This window comes from Triplophysa dalaica, chromosome 23 (assembly GCF_015846415.1).
Source record: "Triplophysa dalaica isolate WHDGS20190420 chromosome 23, ASM1584641v1, whole genome shotgun sequence".
In the NCBI taxonomy this organism is placed as follows: Eukaryota; Metazoa; Chordata; class Actinopteri; order Cypriniformes; family Nemacheilidae; genus Triplophysa; species Triplophysa dalaica.
Genome location: NC_079564.1, coordinates 16,865,665 through 16,883,504, shown reverse-complemented (window position 1 = coordinate 16,883,504; position 17,840 = coordinate 16,865,665). Strand labels below are relative to the sequence as shown.

The 17,840-nt window shown below is 37.2% G+C and overlaps 1 protein-coding gene across 3 annotated transcripts in view; it reads right to left on the bottom strand.

Annotated features, from left to right (window-relative positions):
* The window catches only part of cdh19 (cadherin 19, type 2), a 179,394-nt gene that overhangs the window by 108,830 nt on the left and 52,724 nt on the right, over positions 1–17,840 (bottom strand). For all 3 annotated transcript variants that reach the window (XM_056738237.1, XM_056738238.1, XM_056738239.1), the window contains exons 5-6: positions 11,028–11,195; positions 10,512–10,699 (exon numbers count right to left, since the gene is read on the bottom strand). In XM_056738237.1, coding sequence (XP_056594215.1) covers positions 10,512–10,699; positions 11,028–11,195 — 356 coding nt within the window. The remainder of the gene's footprint in view (positions 1–10,511; positions 10,700–11,027; positions 11,196–17,840) is intronic.

Genomic DNA, 17,840 nt, shown 5'->3' with positions numbered 1-17,840 from the left:
GATAAATGAGCACACTGCTGTGGCGCATTTCTCAAAACTAAACCATCCTCATCTCCAATTTCACTATCAAAAGAAGACTTAACCTCGCAGGTCATAACATTAGATGTAATAGGCTGTAATTTATTCTCAACATTCTCTGATAAAGATGTACGCAAATAATAAGCCTTCAACATATGAATGTGACACACGCGTGTCTGTCACTTCCTATCGGGAGTGCTAATAACATAATCGGTTTCACTGATCCTTTTCACCACGATGTATGGTCCAGAGAAACGTGCAGACAAAGCAGCTCCAGGAACTGGCATCAACACCAAAACTTCATCACCCGCTTGAAAACAACGAGTAACAGCCTTTCTATCAAAGCGCTGTTTCATTCCCTTCTGTGCTTTAGACAATGACTTGGTTGCTAGAGCGCAAGCACGATGCAACCGCTCTCGAAATGTACTTACATAGTCTAACACGTTCTGTTTAACAGATGACTCAGTCTTTAGCATTTGCTCTTTTAAGACTTTCAACGGCCCCCTGACTGAATGTCCAAAAACTAAATCTGCAGGACTAAATCACAAGGACTCCTGTCTTGTCTCACGTACAGCAAACAAGACCAAAGGTACACCTAAATCCCAATCTTTCTGAGTATCCAAACAATACTTTTTAAGCATAGACTTTAGCGTTTGACGGAACCGTTCGAGCGCTCCTTGGCTTTCAGGATGATATGGACTCGAAGTACGATGAGTTATATTCAAAGTTTTCATGATTTGATCAAATAATTTCGAAAGGAAGTTTGTTCCGCAATCTGTCTGGACGACTTTTGGCAAACCGAACGTAGAAAAGAATTTAACAAGATTTCTAACAATGATCGGAGCAGTAATATTACGTAACAGAATTGCTTCTGGATAACGTGTGGCTGTACACATTATTGTCAACAAGAATTAATTTCCTAACTTCGTCTAAGGTAACGGTCCAACACAATCCACAATAAATTTTCAAATGGTTCACCAATAGCGGGGATGGGTAAGAGCGGCACAGGTGCAATCACCTGGTTCGGTTTTCCCATGATCTGGCAAGTGTGGCACGTCTTACAAAACCTTGCCACATCTTTCTTTAACCCTGGCCAAAATAAATGCTTAAGTATATGGTGGTAAGTTTTCCTAACTCCTAAATGTCCAGAAAGTTGATGATCGTGAGCCAGACTTAACACATGCTGTCTGTAATCTGTCGGAACAACAATCTGACATACTGTACTTACATCATCATCGGGTGAGTCACTCTCACACCATTTCCTCATAAGAATCTCCTTCTCTAAAAAATAAGAAATACGATTTCCATTTATTGTGGTGGAATCCACAACAGAGGAAAAACATTTAGACAGACTCTCATCATTTTTCTGGGCCCCCGAAATCTGTTCGCAAGTAACCGGCAAAATCAAAGCTGTCAATTATCTGATTTCTTACTTTGCGCTCGTGAAACTGCGCAAGCAGGAAAAATATCAGGATAAGTTACCGCTAACTCGTCAGACTCACAAGTTATTTCAGGTTTGTCCAACACCTCTAACATTGGAAGTATTTTTCCTCCAGCCAAGTCATTTCCCAGAATAAAAGCAATGCCATCAATGGGCAGAGAAGGGCGTATGGCCACTTTCACAAACCCAGTGACGATCTCACTTTGCAAATGAACAAAATGTAATGGTACTTTAACTGTTCCCATTTCAATACCTCGCACAAACACGTTTGAGCCACAATAGGATTTCTCCGTAATTGGCAACACATTGGACAATAGAAACGATTGTGCAGCTACCGTATCACGCAACATCTGAATTCCGCCTGATCGTCCGATTTTTCAGTCAAAGAAACCAAACCTTTCATCAAGAACGGTTTAAATCCATTATCAAGAACCTCCGTCTAATTTCTGAACCAAAGATTTCTGGAACGGTCTTAATCAACCCCACATTTTTTTGTGGTGATTGCTGCTGTTTTCGTTTCAGCACAACACAATCCGCAATTAAATGTCCGGCCTTGTGACAATAGAAACATTCTCAAACCTCTTGTCGAAGATTACTGTTAACCTTTGGTCGAGAATATTGTGTCTGAGAAAATGTAACAGACGCAGTTTTCTCAGCACGTACGGGTGGAAATGCCACTTTGTGCGTAAGCACAAATTCATCCGCTAATACTGCCGCATCAGAGACTGTAGAAACTTTTTGCTCATTTAAATATACTACAACACGTTCAGCTACACAAGATTTAAACTCCTCAAGTAACATTAATTCCCTTAATGTCTTAAGATCTACCACTTTGCTTGCTACACACCACTTATCAAAAAGAGTACTTTCTCCCTGACAAACTTGACAAATGTCTGACTGTTACTTTTCTTATGTCCTCTAAATCTTTGACGATATGCTTCTGGAACCAATTCATAAGCACGAAGTATGGCTGTTTTCACTGACTCATATTTCAAGCCTTCCTCTAGAGAAAGAGTAACGCAAACCGCCTTACGGATCTGGAAACGCAGTTCCATTTCGGCTTGTCGCACTTGGGCTTTCTCTTGAGCTTCTAGCTGCATTTGCTTTAAGCGAACTTTCCAACTTAAACTCTCTCGGGACCCACTAGAGATAGGAGAATCGGGATCGAAAGGTGGTAAAACACTTTTAGCTTTGGTTTCATCCTCCGCCTCAGTCGTTTCCCCCTGCCCTTCGTCCTGACTCAACATACTCGGTCCCTCACTTTGATCCATCATGGACATAAGTTGCGAACCCGAAATAGACGTGCTTAACTCCTCCGTACCTTCTGTTCCTCTCACTACCAAAACTTTAAGCTCAACTAGTGCTATAAATTGTAAACTTAATATCCGGCTTATGAGCTTGTTTATCAACATGAATTTGATAATATTCAGCCAGTGAAAACAAGTCCTTCTTTCGGCACTTCTCTAATTGTTCCAGAGACGGACTCTGAACAAAATTCTCCAAATCAAAACCTACCATGTTTACTCAACTGCTACTAAATACGCAAGCTATATTATGCACCAACGAACCATATATCTCAAAACATGTAAGCCCAATACCATCACACATTGACACACAACAAAATATTTCCTTAACCCCAGGATTTAATATTGAATAAGATCCCGGACGAGCCCCCACATGTTACGCCCCCATATGTCTAGGAGATAGGGACCGTAACAGTTTGGTCAATAAAAACCCTGTTGTGCGTCAAGTGGGTGGAATAAGGCAAGATTTTCAGTAAATACAAAATCATTTATTGACAATCATATAATTATTAAAATGGAAAGAAGGGACGTGAGGGGTGCTAATCAAAGAAAGAAACAAAACAAAACACTTCTAATTCTTATAAAAAAATCCCTCTAAACTTATTAACCCAAACCCAAACAAAAATAGACCCTAACACAAAGGAACAAATCTTCCACATCAACGATGTCTAAACTATACTCTCTAACCAAAAGTACTGAAGAAAACTTACATTGGATGGCACCCGCTCCTAAACTAGTGAAATAATACAAAGGTCTCGTTTCCTACGTGTTTGACGGAATGTAGGTCACGTGACATTCTTCCTGTCCACTTCTCTCAGTTTTTTATCTGACAAACACACAATTTAGCAGCACAAATTACAAAGACGGCGTTTTCACGACAGCCTTCTCTCTCTCGCCTCCTCTTCCGCAAGTAGTCACGAGGGTTCCTTTTAAGTGCTATAGCGATCGCTGATTGAAGGATCAGACGGTGACATCATCCCAAAGGAAATTGGAAACAGGTGGATTCACCACCCATATGATATCTGCATAAACAACAAAGAGAGAACAACAAAAACACAACCAACACAACTCACGGACGTAACACAAATGCTGGGGTAATGTATATTTATATCTTGTTCTGAATAGATGTTGTTGGTATAATATGTTGTGTGTATATCTGGAGTCTTGTAACAAAAATAATTTCCCTCTGGGATTATTGAAGTATTTCTGATCTGATATGGTGAACATACAGCATTGATTGAACATATATTTACTCATGCAGTATATACACCCATATGGCTTCAACTATTCAAACACACCTGAACAAGCTCATCAATGTCTTCAAGATATCTAGACACACTGATAGCAAGCAACGATTAAATCAATGTTAAAATGTGTTGATTTGTCAATGTTAATGGCATTGAATAAATATCACTAATTGAGATAATGGTCTTTTGCACAGCACTATGAAAAGTATTATATGCATCTCCTGATCTTGCAAAGACAAATTTCTTTGAGTTGACCTGCATTTGATGCATTTTACTGGCCCTTGTACAAACTGTACCACCACTGCGAGTTGCCATCTACTGCATCAGTAGAAAGAAAATGTTCTGCACTGAAAAGGATAAAGACTTTTCAACACAATGCTACAGGGCAATGCCGCTTGAGTGGTCTTTCTCTGATGTCTATTGAGAAATGGATGCTGCACCAGTTTAAGACTTTTGACAGATTCTATGAAAAGGTCATAGAAGAGTTCACAAAGTAGGATCTGAGAATGATTTTCACTTACAAATAAACTAGGAAATGTTCTTTTAAATCGACACCTTCTGCTGTGTTTCTAGATATTTTGATCCCTCTATGAGTTAGGTGAGTTTGAGGATGCTATGCTGATGATATACAATTTTACATTTCCTCGAAGTCTTACGAAACATAGCAGTTCACGAGCATAATGGAATGCATAGTTGATGTAACAAAATTGGATGAGTAGCAACTTTTAGTTGTTGAACTCGGACAAAACACAAGTGTTAATTATTGGACCGAAAACCGTCACACGTGATCACCAACAATTCTGCTTAACTATTGATGGATTCTCAATAAAACCCTCACGGTCAGCTAGGAATCTGGACATTTTATTCGATAGTAGTCTGTCATTTTAAAACCAATTTAACAAAACCTTAAAAACCAAGTTTTTTCATTTGAATATATTTAAATTCATAATTTGCCATCACTATCAAATGCAGAAAAGTTAATTCACGCATTCATGATGTCAAGACTAGATTACTGTTATGCTCTGTGCACGGTTCCCCTGTAGGTTCTTACACTGACAAAAAAGTATGAGCATATTAGCCAGGTCCTGTCAATATTGCACTGGTTACCTATTGAGCAAAATCTTACGGAATACCTATGAGGCCCTACACGCTTTAGCTCCACAGTACTTGAGTCAGCTCCTACTATTAAAGAGTCCCTCACGTTCATTGCACTCCCTGGGCTCTAGACAGTTGGCAATACCTATTTTCAAAATCAAATGGAGGTGATTCATCCTTTTTCTACCTAGCGCCGAGATTCTGGAACAGTCTTCTGAATGGTGTACAGGAGGCAGACTATTCAGTTGAAATGTCGATATAAATTAATATTAAAGAAACAACTCTTCAACCTTGCGTACACAACACTTCCATAATACAAATCCTCTAAGGGATTATAAAACTGCATTATTTAGATCAACCGGACCCAGGAATACTTCTTATAACAAGGCAAGGCAAGTTTATTTATATAGGACATTTCATACACAAGGGCAATTCAAAGTGCTTTACATAAAATAATTGACAGAAAGAAATAAAACGTATTTTTAAAATGCAAATGATTTAAGATCACAAATACTTTAGATTTTAAGAAACAATAAAACAGCCATAAAATTGATTAAAAGTTTGAGTGTATATATAAAAAGAATAAGAGCAAATATAAAATAAATTAGAAATAGAAGTGCAGTTCATGTAAACCAGCACAGTGCTCAGGTTGTGAATGCACAGCTAAACAAGAATGTTTTTAATCTGGATTTAAAAGAAGCTACTGTTGGTGAACGTCTGATGTCTTCTGGAAGCAGATTCCAGCTACGGGTGGCGTAATGACTAAACGCTGACTCCCCCTGTTTTGAATGAACCCTTGTTATCTATAACTGACTGGATCCTGATGATCTGAGAAGTCTGTTTGGTTTATATTCAATGAGCATATCTGAGATGTATTTAGGTCTTAGACCATTAAGTGATTTATAGACAATTAATAATGCTTAATAATACTTACTAATAATAATACTTTGATGTTGATTCTAAAAGTAACTGGTAACCAGTGTAAGGACCTGAGGATTGGAGTGATATTCTCAGATTTTTTGGTTCTGTTCAGAATCCTGGCAGCAGCATTCTGTATGAGCTGCAGCTGTCTGATGGTCTTTTTGGGAAGACCTGTAAAGAGTCCATTACAGTAATCCACCCTGCTGGTGATGAAAGCATGGACTAGTTTCTCTAAATCTTGGCTTGAGACAAAACATCTGATTCTGGCTATGTTTCTGAGATGGTAGTACGCTGATTTGCTGACAACTAAGGTCAGACTCCAAAATGACCCCAAGATTTTTTACCTTGCTTTGTGTCTTTAGACCTCTTAAGTCAAGGTATGTGTATGTGTTTACCTTGTTAGTTTCATCCTTGTTAACAAAAACAATGACTTCAGTTTTGTTTTAATTTAACTGAAGGAAGTTTTGACACATCCAGCTGTTAATTTCATCAATGCATTGGCAAAGAGAGTCAATAGGCCTGTAGTCATTGGGTGAGAGGGCTAGATAGATCTGAGTGTCATCTGCATAGCTGTGGTAGGCAATTTGGTACTTTTTCATTATTTGGCCAAGTGGGAGCATATACAAATTGAAGAGGAGCAGAGCAAGAATTGAGCCCTGTGGAACACCACAAGTCATGGGTGTCCAGTCAGATTTATGGTTGCCTATGTTCACATAGTAACCTCTCCCTTTAAGGTATGACCCTAACCATTTAATTACCAACCCAGAAAGCCCTACCCAGTTTCCAGCCTATGTAGGAATATAGTGTGATCTACCGTGTCAAAAGCAGCACTGAGATCTAGTAGAACCAGAACAGATATTTTGCCTGAATCAGAATTCAATCGAATATCATTAATTATCTTTATGAGCACTGTCTCTGTGCTATAATGCTGACGGAAACCAGACTGATAATTGTCCTGGTAGCCATTTGAGTTCAAAAATTTGGTCAACTGATTGATGACAACCTTTTCAATGATCTTGCCTATAAAAGGAAGATTTGATATTGGTCTGTAGTTAGACGGTAAGGTTTTGACTAGATTGCCCTTTTTAGAAGAGGTTTGACAACTGCATTTTTAAGGGACTCTGGGAAAGTTCCTGAGAGCAGTGATGTATTAACTATTTTTAGGAGATCTGCTTCCAAACAGTTAAACACTCTTTTGAAAAAGGATGTGGGAAGTGTGTCAAGGCTGTAAGGTGACGTCTTAAGATGCTGTACCTTTTCCTCCAGGGTTCTGAGATCAATTGTCTGAAATTCAGACAAAGTTACTAATTTCTGATGCACTGAAGACAGACTGACCTGACTGCCGCATGGAGCTTTGCTGATTTCCATTCTGATATTACTGATCTTTTGAAGGAAAAATGTTGCAAACTCATTGCATTTGTCATCAGACAGCATTTCCCTTGGAACCTGACTAGGGGGATTTGTTAGTCTCTCTACAGTTGCAAAAAGGGTGTGAGTGTTATTTATTTTGCAGTTTATAATGTTAGAGAAAATATTCTGTCTAACTTTGCCTAAGTCAACATTGAATGCATGCAGACTGTCTTTATAGATGTTATAGTGAACTTCAAGTTTGGTTTTTCACCACACACGCTCAGCTTTTCTGCATGTTCTTTCCATGTTTTGTACTGCTGGTGTGTTTCTCCAGGGTGCTTTACACCTGCCAGTTATCGCGTCGACCTTTACTGGAGCAATGGCATCGATAGCATTTTTAACTTTTGCATTAAAGCTATCGAGGAGAACATCCATAGAGTCTGCAGATATACTCAGTGACAAAGACATAGCATTCATAAATAGCTCACTGGTGTTCTCATTTATGAATCTCTTTTGTATAGAGACAGGTCTATTTTCAATGCTAGGACTGATTTATATATCAAAGAAAATACAGAAATGATCAGACAGTGCCACATCTCTAATAATAGTGGATGAAATGTTTAGGCCTTTGCTAATAAGCAGATCCAGAGTGTGTCCACGATTGTGTGTGGGACCGTGCACATGCTGGATCAGATCAAAAGTGTTTAAAACATTTAAAAGTTCACTTGCAGTGTTGTTTTCTGTCTTGTCTACATGAATATTAAAATCTCCAGCAATAACAAAGTAGTCAAATTCTGAGGAAATAGCTGACAGCAGTTCTGAAAAATCATCAACAAAGACTGGGGAGTATTTGGGAGGTCTGTAAATAATTGTAAACAGAATGCGTGGTGCACCTTTTAAAGCAATACTCAAGTATTCAAAGGACAGGTAGTCACCAAGTAAAACTTGTTTGCAGTCAAAGTGATCTTTAAATAGAGCAGCGATTCCTCCACCTCTCCTAACAGCTCTGCAAACGTTTATAAAAGTATAGTTTGGGGGGGCAGATTCATTGAGGATTGTAGCACTACAACTATCATCTAACCAAGTTTCATTTAGAAACATGAAGTCCAGTTTGTTACTGGTGATGAGGTCATTTACCAAAAAGGATTTGTTTTTTAGTGAACGGATGTTTAAAAGTGCTAATTGAATAGTAACTGTTTTTAGTTGTGAGATGGTGGTCTAGTGGGTTAAACCACTGAACTGGTAAATCAAAGGTTGCTGGTTCGATCCCAGCAGCCACCACCAGTGTGTCCTTGAGCAAGACACTTTACTCCATGTTGCTCCAGGGGGATTGTCCCTGTAATAAGTGCACTCTAAGTGGCTTTGGATAAAGGCGTCTGCCAAATGACTAAATTATGAATTAAATTAAATTAATTAATTAAATTATAATTAAATTATAGTTTTTTACCCCTGTCATTCTCAGGGTGACATCTAAAAGGTATTAGATTAGATATCTTTGCCATACGACTGGAAAGGGCATTAGTTTTTCATTCACTTATCAGGACAGATATAGGGAAAACTAATGGAACACCGGGTTCCTGCTTATTCTGTAAATACTTGAGATTGTTGCTGTTATCGTAGCAGGGACCCAATTCATATCAGTTACCAGCGCTCTTTGCAGTCTTGTTTAGTCCATCTCGAGCAGATGGGGGTTTGTGTGATCCCTGGCGTTGTGGCAGAGGCCGGAGAGCTCTTACAGAGGGAACAGTTTGGCCAGGTTGACCCAGAGGCTTTGGTTGTTGTGGGGCCCGTCGCTTTTTACTTGTAGCTTTCCAAGCAATTCAAAGAGTTCATTAAAATCCCTTTTTAGGAGCTCTGACTGCTCTTTTCGAGTATCATTTTTCCCCACATGTTTGACCGATTTACAGACTTATGTTGTTTCAGGATGTTTGAGAGTTCCTTGCTTACATCAGCAATCATTGCTTGAGGGAAATGGTATGTATGTATAGCCCTGCTACGAAGGTTATTGATAATAGAGTCCCCCACTATCAGAGTATTTGGCTCGGCTGCTTGTTGAGCAGAGTGCCGGTGCCTGTTTGACACAGAGCGTCTGCCAACTGCAGTGTCCACTTTTGATTTTTGCCTGACCACGTTTGGGGATTCTTCACCCATATTCATTAGTGCCTCAAATCTATTTTCAAGATGTACAGGGGGTGGCAGAGAACCAACATTGTCTAGTCGAGTCTTAGTCATATCTGGGGTAGATGAAGCTAATGCTGCAATTTGTGAATCTCTTGACAGTCTGATATTACAAGCTTTAGGTCTTGCGCCCTTTTTCTGCCAACGGTTTGTGTCCTCAGCTACCTTTGTTTGCATCTGTACAGGTTTGTTTGAGCTAACTATAATCTGATGAGAAGTGCTGGGTTCACAGAACTCACCGGCTACATGCTGAGGGAGTCTACGGCGAGTAACAGCTGTGTGTTCTTGCAGGGACGGCAATATTGTGAGTAGCTTTGTTTCGAGAACTGCAATATTTTGTAGAAGTTTGTGGCAGTTTGAGCAGCAGGTGGTTGTTGATCCAAAAGAAGGCATTTTCACACCAGTTTGAGAGTGGGCAATGGAATTATTCTGAAGAGTTTCAATTGTCCGCAGTAAGAAATCCTGGTTGCTTAGCGAAAGTCTTGAAGTCTTTGGTTTAGTGCCTAATTGTTTAGTCTGAGCACTGTACTGAACTGCTGGTGTTTAAATAAGATAAAGCATAAAAGCTTAAATGCGTCCTATCAGTAGTAAAGCCGGAAGTGATTGGAAAGTGCAATGGAAGTGCAATGATAAACAATTGCACTTTTAGAACGGTATACTGCTCTATGCACTAAAGGTGGTTAGCAACCTGTCATAATGAACAAAGAAGAAGTATAGACAGAATAACGTGAGAAGAAACAAAATGCACTTTAATCGCATAACATCTTTTAATGTAAACGCAGTCTTTCCACAATATTTTCCTAATCAATATTTAGAAAATATTGCTTAAGTTTTGCGCAAATCTCTAATGAAAACCTGGCTGCTAGTGTTCAATCACATGGCTGTCAGTCCACTCTGCAGTCATTTATATTCATGATAAATGATTACACACAATGTATCAAAAATGCTATGTTTTACCTGAGATAGTATAATAATTCCCTCTTGAGTGTTGGGGTCTGTCTGGATTGTGAAGGTGCTACTTTCCTCCAAGTCGTCTAAACTGTATTTAATCTTTGCATTAACACCAATGTCCCCATCATCCGCCATTACTCTGCCCACTGTGGTGCCCACTGGAGCAAACTCTGATATTGAAAATGTGTACAAATCTGGACAAACAAAGGAATGATGTAAATAACATTTGCCTACCCATACAGTAAGTAAAAAACACAGATGTGAGTTTGATTACAGTATATAACATCAACACTGATTTTAAATAAAGCTTACTGTATTTAGGCTACTCCCATCTTGCTTTTGGAAATTATGTGGGTGATTAATTCTGCCTAGCTGTTTTTAATCAATAGAATGCATCCTATATAAAATACATTAAATTGGAGTCAAGTTACGTTAACCTAAAACACAAACAGAGAGTTTGTCTAAAAATAATAGCTACCATTTTTTTGTTAGAGACAAGTGGTTTTATTCAATCAAGCTTACTGTGCTGGAACATGGGCCCATTGTCATTGACATCAGTCAGGCTGATGGTCACTGTGGTTGTGGCGCTGTAGCCTCCAGTAAGTCCAAGCATATCTTTTACCTGAACCACGACCAGATACATATCCCTGGCTTCTCTGTCCATATTGGGCAATGATGTCACAATTATACCTGTGACCGAGACAAGAAATAATAACAATTACCTCACACTTTAAAATGAACATCACAACTTTTATGTTTGTTCCCTAACATTTTTGCAAAATGACATCATAAGGCAGGGTTCGTTATATGGGCAATTCCAGCATTATGGATGTGACATTTTGCGTTATGGTCGTAACATAAAAATGCTCAGAGAATGAATTTGTTAAGATTATTTTGAACCATCTGTTTATATTTCACTGAAACCTTGTTGATAGAGTCTAAACATTCAAAAATGTCAGTCTTTGAAAAAATTCTATAAAAAAATAAACATGCTTCAGGATTGTGAATTTTATTTCACAGAAATCCTACAGTTTTGTCATGGATGTGACAAAAAAGGGACGCAGTTTTTGGGAGAAGATAAGCTTTGTAGCATTTCTGTGAAATAAAATGCACAATCCTGAAGCAATAATACCCAATGAATGTAGAAGGGATGCTTCTTTATAGAACATAAAATAGTTACTTTATAATAATTTTCATGTGTCCATTTATGAGGAATATGTACATTATGGATGTGACTATCCTGAAAATGGCTCTTACCTGACTATGATAAATCATGCTATAAAATAAAACAAATGGTTTACAAATTTGAAGAGAGATCCACATGGGTATTTGAGCCACCAAATGTAAATATCTGTGCTGGTACCATAGTAAATCCGCTGGTTAAAACTTAATTTCTTCGTGGTAAGGTTGACATTTTCACAGAATTGCCCAGATCTAGTCATGGAGGGCCACAATATTCAAATCTTTTGAGATGTACCTGTATTTAAAATTAAGCACTATGGCTAATGTTGTTGTTGCAGGAGAGGTATCCCTCCGCTTTTAAAGTAACTAAGTCTCTTTAACTTTGAGTACATTTTAAATAAGCTACTTTTTACTTTTATCTGAGTAGACTGGTAACTTTAGTTGTACTCAAGTACAATTTCATCAAAGTAATAGTACTTGCATTTGAGTAATATTTGTACTTTTCCACATCTGCTGTAGACCATAAAATACTTTTAGGTCGATACACTTTTATTCGATTTTTTTTTATTTTGTCATTTGGCAGACGCTTTTATCCAAAGCAACTTACAGTGCACTTATTACAGGGACAATCCCCCTGGAGCAACATGGAGTAAAGTGTCTTGCTCAAGGAAAAACTGGTGGTGGCTGCTGGGATCAAACCAGCAACCTTTGATTTACCAGTTCAGTGGTTTAACCCACTAGACCACCATCTCACACATTATACCAGTATTGAGGGACAGGCACCACAATGGTTCAGATCTTATTTATCAGACAGATATTAATATGTCCATTTAAATAGGGAATCATCAAATCTAACGCATGTAAATTATGGATTGCCTCAGGAATCGATTTTAGGACCATTGCTTTTCTCCATATACATGCTGCCCCTTGGCAACCTTATTAGAAAACAAGGAATTAGCTTCCACTGTTATGCAGATGATACACAGCTATATATCTCATCAAGACCAGATGATTCCTTCCAGCTATCCAAATTGGCATCGACGATATAAAACATTGGATGACTACTAATTTCCTTCTTTTAAACAGAAACATTACTTATTGGACCAAAAACACATAAACAGAATATCTCGAATTATAACCTGTAAATTGAAGGCTGCACTGTTACTCCAACAAATACAGTTAAAGACCTAGGCGTTATATCAGACAGCAACCTGTAAAAATCACATCTCAAATATCACAAAAACAGCCCTCTTCCACCTTAGAAAGGTTGCCAAATTACAAAATATTTTATGTGTGGCTGACGCAGAAAACTTATTCATGATTTGTGACCTCAAGACTTGACTATTGTAATGCTCTTTTTAGTGGTTGTCCTGCAGCATCAATAAACAAACTACAGTTAGTTCAGAATGCAGCTGCCAGAGTTCTAACCAGGTCAAGAAAATACGATCACATAACCCCAATTTTATCATCCCTTCACTGGTTACCCATTGGGTATTGTATTGATTTTAAAGTTCTTTTAATTACTTATAAAGCCTTAAATGGTTTAGCGCCTACCTACTTAACACTTAACTTCCATCACATTACAACCCATCATGCTCTCTAAGATTTCAAAACTTACAAATTTTGTAAATCTTCATTGGAAGCAAGTGTGTTGGACGTTTAGTTACAGTTTCTAAAGGAACTTGCTAGAGGAGGGGTCTTCAAAGTTTTTCGGGGCAAGGACCCCTTAGATGAGAGATGCATGGAGCAGGGACTCCCTTCTACTAAAAGGTTAAACAGAGCAATTTAAATAAAAAAACTGTTGTCACAGCAATATAATGTTAAGACATTACATTAGCACTATTATGCATATTTTTGATGCACATACATACTTTCTGTGTATTTTTTTATTGCTAATATAGATTGTTTTATTATTTTAAGGGATTTGCAGCATCAAACACTTTCATTTAACTGTGAGATGGACAATTAAACATTTACTTTTCCTGAACCATAGTTTTTATTAAGGCTTCAATGAGATGACTTACCCATTGTTAATGGCATAAACTATTCTAGTGAACGTAGAGGTTTCCTCTGGATGCAAAGGAAATTATAGCAGATTGTATAAAAGTATAAAAGCAGGCTGTTTAATTAAGTGGAAAACTTTTTTTGTAGAACACACCCCTATCTGTTGTCTCTCTGTAACACGAAATTCACAAGTTTTTTTCTGCAGAGTAGCATATTAAACTAATGAGAGCAAAAAGCAACGAGTCAGCCTATTGTTAATACTAATTAAGTGTGAGGTGAGATGAATGGATAGACTCTCAGCGGGCACCATAATGTTGAGAAGACTTCAAATCTGGCCAAAAATGCATATCAAACAGACATCACAAACTTGATATCCAATTGATATCAAACTTTTATGTAAAAAAACTGATCAAAGATACAAATCAACCTGATGTCAAAATTTTCACATCTACAAAAAGCTAAAATTTGAATAAATGTTTAATTTATCAAGCTTAAAATAAAGAATACATACATAAATTGGAACCTCTGAAGGATGATATTGACTTGTGTAACAATTTGACACAAAATATGTTACCCTGGACAACAAAACTAGTCCTTTGTGTAAATTATTCGAAATTGAGAATTTTACGTAATATGAAAGCTGAATAAATATGATTTCTATCGATATATGAGTTGTTAGAATATGTCAATATCTGGCCTTCGAAGTTGTTAATCAGGGGCACTGTGGCAGGCCATCCACTCATAAAAATAAAGTTTTTTATATATTTAAGGCAGGAAATTTACAAAATATATTCATGGAAAATGATCTTTACTTAATATCCTAATGATTTTAGGGATAAAAGAAAAAATCTATAGTTTTGATACAATACAATGAATTTTTGTCTTTTACTAAAAAAGTGTGCTACCTGTGCTACTTAAAGGAGACATCATTTGAAAACCCCATGTTTTTTTGTGTTTAAGTGCTATAGTTGGGTCCCCGGTGCATCTAGCAACCCAGAAAACTTGAAAAATAAGAACCCAGTATGTTTGTTTTGGTGTGCCTTTCCCTGCAAGCATGTGAACCCTAACCCTTAACGCCCCTTATTCTTCTCAGTTCCACCCACCGTGCTCCATCATTGTTGTTTTCACAACTGACAGCGCTGTACGTGACGCCATGGCTAAAGTTTGAGGACAACAAGCAATGTAATTGCTGCACAGAGTCCAAACCTAGGAGGAGACAGCAGTGGATTTATTTTTTAGTGGAAATCCCTCAGAAACCATAAATAAAAACCTGCTTGTTTAGCTACAACCACACCCTGTAAGTTCTCTGTTTGGGTCGGTACACACAATTAAAAGGGAATAGAATAAAAGTCATATGAAAGAAAGCCTGCATATTTTAAACATTGCATATTGTTAAACAGTACATTGTGTTGTTTTAAAGAATACTGTTATAAATTGTTGTAATACATCTTCACTGTGAAGCAACATTTATGCTACTGTATTGGCACCGTTTAATAAATTATATTTTTGAAAAACACAATGAACGTCAGGCTTAAGAGACCAGTGCACTATTGCAGACTCATATACTGAGGTTTTAATTACATATTGTTTTAATATAGACAGTTGTGAACTAAAGTGGCCCGGTCTAAGGCATGAAACTCCAGGGCTGAAAATGAGTCGTACTCTAGCCCTGGATGGACGATATAGATAAATGAATCTATACCGAACATTAGCAGTTAAAGTCCGGGTAAAATGACATTAAAACAAAACTTGAGTTTGTCACAAAACAGAAAAGTGTGTTATCAACCACCCAGCCAAATTTGAATGGAGAAAAAAACATCCAAGTAATAAAATAACTAAAGAGGACTCTCTGCTGGGGATGTGTTTGCTTTGTTGGTAAAAGATAAGGAAACACTCTTTACTAAAATTATTATTGTTGTTTTCATTTTGTATTAGTGTAAATAAGCCAGCGACTTTATTTCAGTTGTTGTTCTGTAAAATGACCACTAGATGTAGGATGGGCTTATGTTTATTTCTCTTTAGTCACATGTTTAAAAAAAAAAACTGTGATTGGAGTTTTATGTACAAGTTTCTCAAGTAAAACGCCTAACATGTTTTAGCAGTAAAGAAAAGTCTTGTGTTTTTAATAAAATACAACACGCTGTTGGCGCTGAAGCCAAGCACACCCGCATCCCCAGGAGGCTATATGTGAAGATTTTTATTGGAAGATTTTACTTTAAACATGCACGAGTCAAACAAAACAGCAAATAAAAAATGCAAATCATACTGACATCACAAACTTGACATCAAACTTTCGACATCAAAAATGTCAATGGACCTGTGTTTATTTTTTTATTTTGACAAAAAAACATTGTTGTGATCAGTGTTTACTTTAGTTGGGCTCTTTACTCTTGTTCGTAATCTTAAATGTTATGGCAATCCATGTGCCTTAAAATTTGTTTGTTGTGATAAAATCACTTTTACATTACCTAAATCATTTTTAGTGTGTTGTGTTACTGATGAAAGATTATTGTGATTTTAAAATAGTGACTGTCATAATCTCAGGATATACTCAAAAACTATCAACAAACAAAATCAATTAGACATCAAGAATCAGTGTATGAAACTCAACAATGGTGACAATTAACAAAAGTAAACTTTATAATGCTATGCATGCTGGGTAACTTCGAAGTACAAAACTCATCCATGACTCCCAGCATGCATTGCAGTTGATCTGTATTAGTTTGATACCATTGATTACGTTTGTCTGATGAGTGTCGATTTCCGTGTGTGCTCATAAAAAAACTCAATTTATCACAATGCTTACACTTGGGAATCATAACATTAATAGGATCAAAACTAAAAAAAGCTTAATGTAGTTAACATTGATTATTAAACAATTTTCAACATTGATTCAATGGTTTTTATCTAATCTCTGGGTAAAAAAATATGTTTCGACTTAATTTAAAAATGTCAATTCAACACAATTGGTCGAGAAGGATTTCCAATTCCCAGCATGCTTTGCGTCAGATTGCATTCGGAGAGTACATTTGAAAGAATATGAATATTTTATGTGTTTTTCAGTAAAGTTAAAGACTTATTAGTGTTTAATGTTCACTTATCTTAGATATTTAGAAGAGTTTGAAATATTTTCAATGTGTGGTTACACTTGTTCAAAAGAGTGGTGGCTGTGCTTAGTCTGTGGGAGATTTGTTATGTCACCAATGCATGTTATTGTACTTGCTCATTTTGGGTTTCATAAGTTTGAGTTATACATATTAAGACTAAGAAAATGTAAAATAAATAAACTGAAAGAATTGAGTTTAGTAAACATAAAATTACAGTCAAAATTAGGTCATTTCAATTTAATTCATTTAAGTAAATTTGAGTCAGAAAAGTAAAAAATATTGTATTTATTTTTGTAAATTAAACGTTTTTATTTTTTAATACAGTTTAGTTACGCTTACTTAACTGAATCAAGGCAACAAGTTTATGCAATTGCATTAAGTAAAGTAAACAAATATTTTTTTTACAGTGTAGTTACTTGAGCACTTGAAACTGTTACGTTACTGAGATGCGACCTGTCTGCAAACTTCTGTTCAGCTACCCACTATTGAAACATGCCAACTGTCTGTTTTGCTGTGCCACACTACACGCACGGTGAGCAAGCATTCTCTTTCTCATTGAGCTGTGTTTTAATGTGTTCTGGCTATCTCGGTCAGGCTGACGCTGAGCGGTTCATTACTGTTTTTCGACGAGCCCTCTGCCCTGCCTATCTGTTGGTCCCGTGCTGCTTGAAGTTTGTACTTATTGAGCGAGTTGTGTCTTGAAAAGTTTGAGGATAATACCCAGTTTGGTTTGACTTACGTGGTTCTCTTTAGTGTGGTTGTACTGCATTCTGTGAGTGCTGTCTGGAACAAAAAGGAGATGTTTCTCCCTGTTAATGTTAAAACTTTGTGGCTATAAGGCCGCTGGCCCTAGTCATTTTCAGGCTTGTTTTTGCTCTCATTTACACTACGGATCTCTGTTATAGCTCATTGCAGCTCCATAGCCTAACACTCCCTCCTGCTTAAATATATCTACATATACATGGTGTAAAACCCTTGGAGTTTCTAAATGTGCACGCTACATCCATCTGTGAGAGTTAGTTCTGTTATACAAAGAAGCACT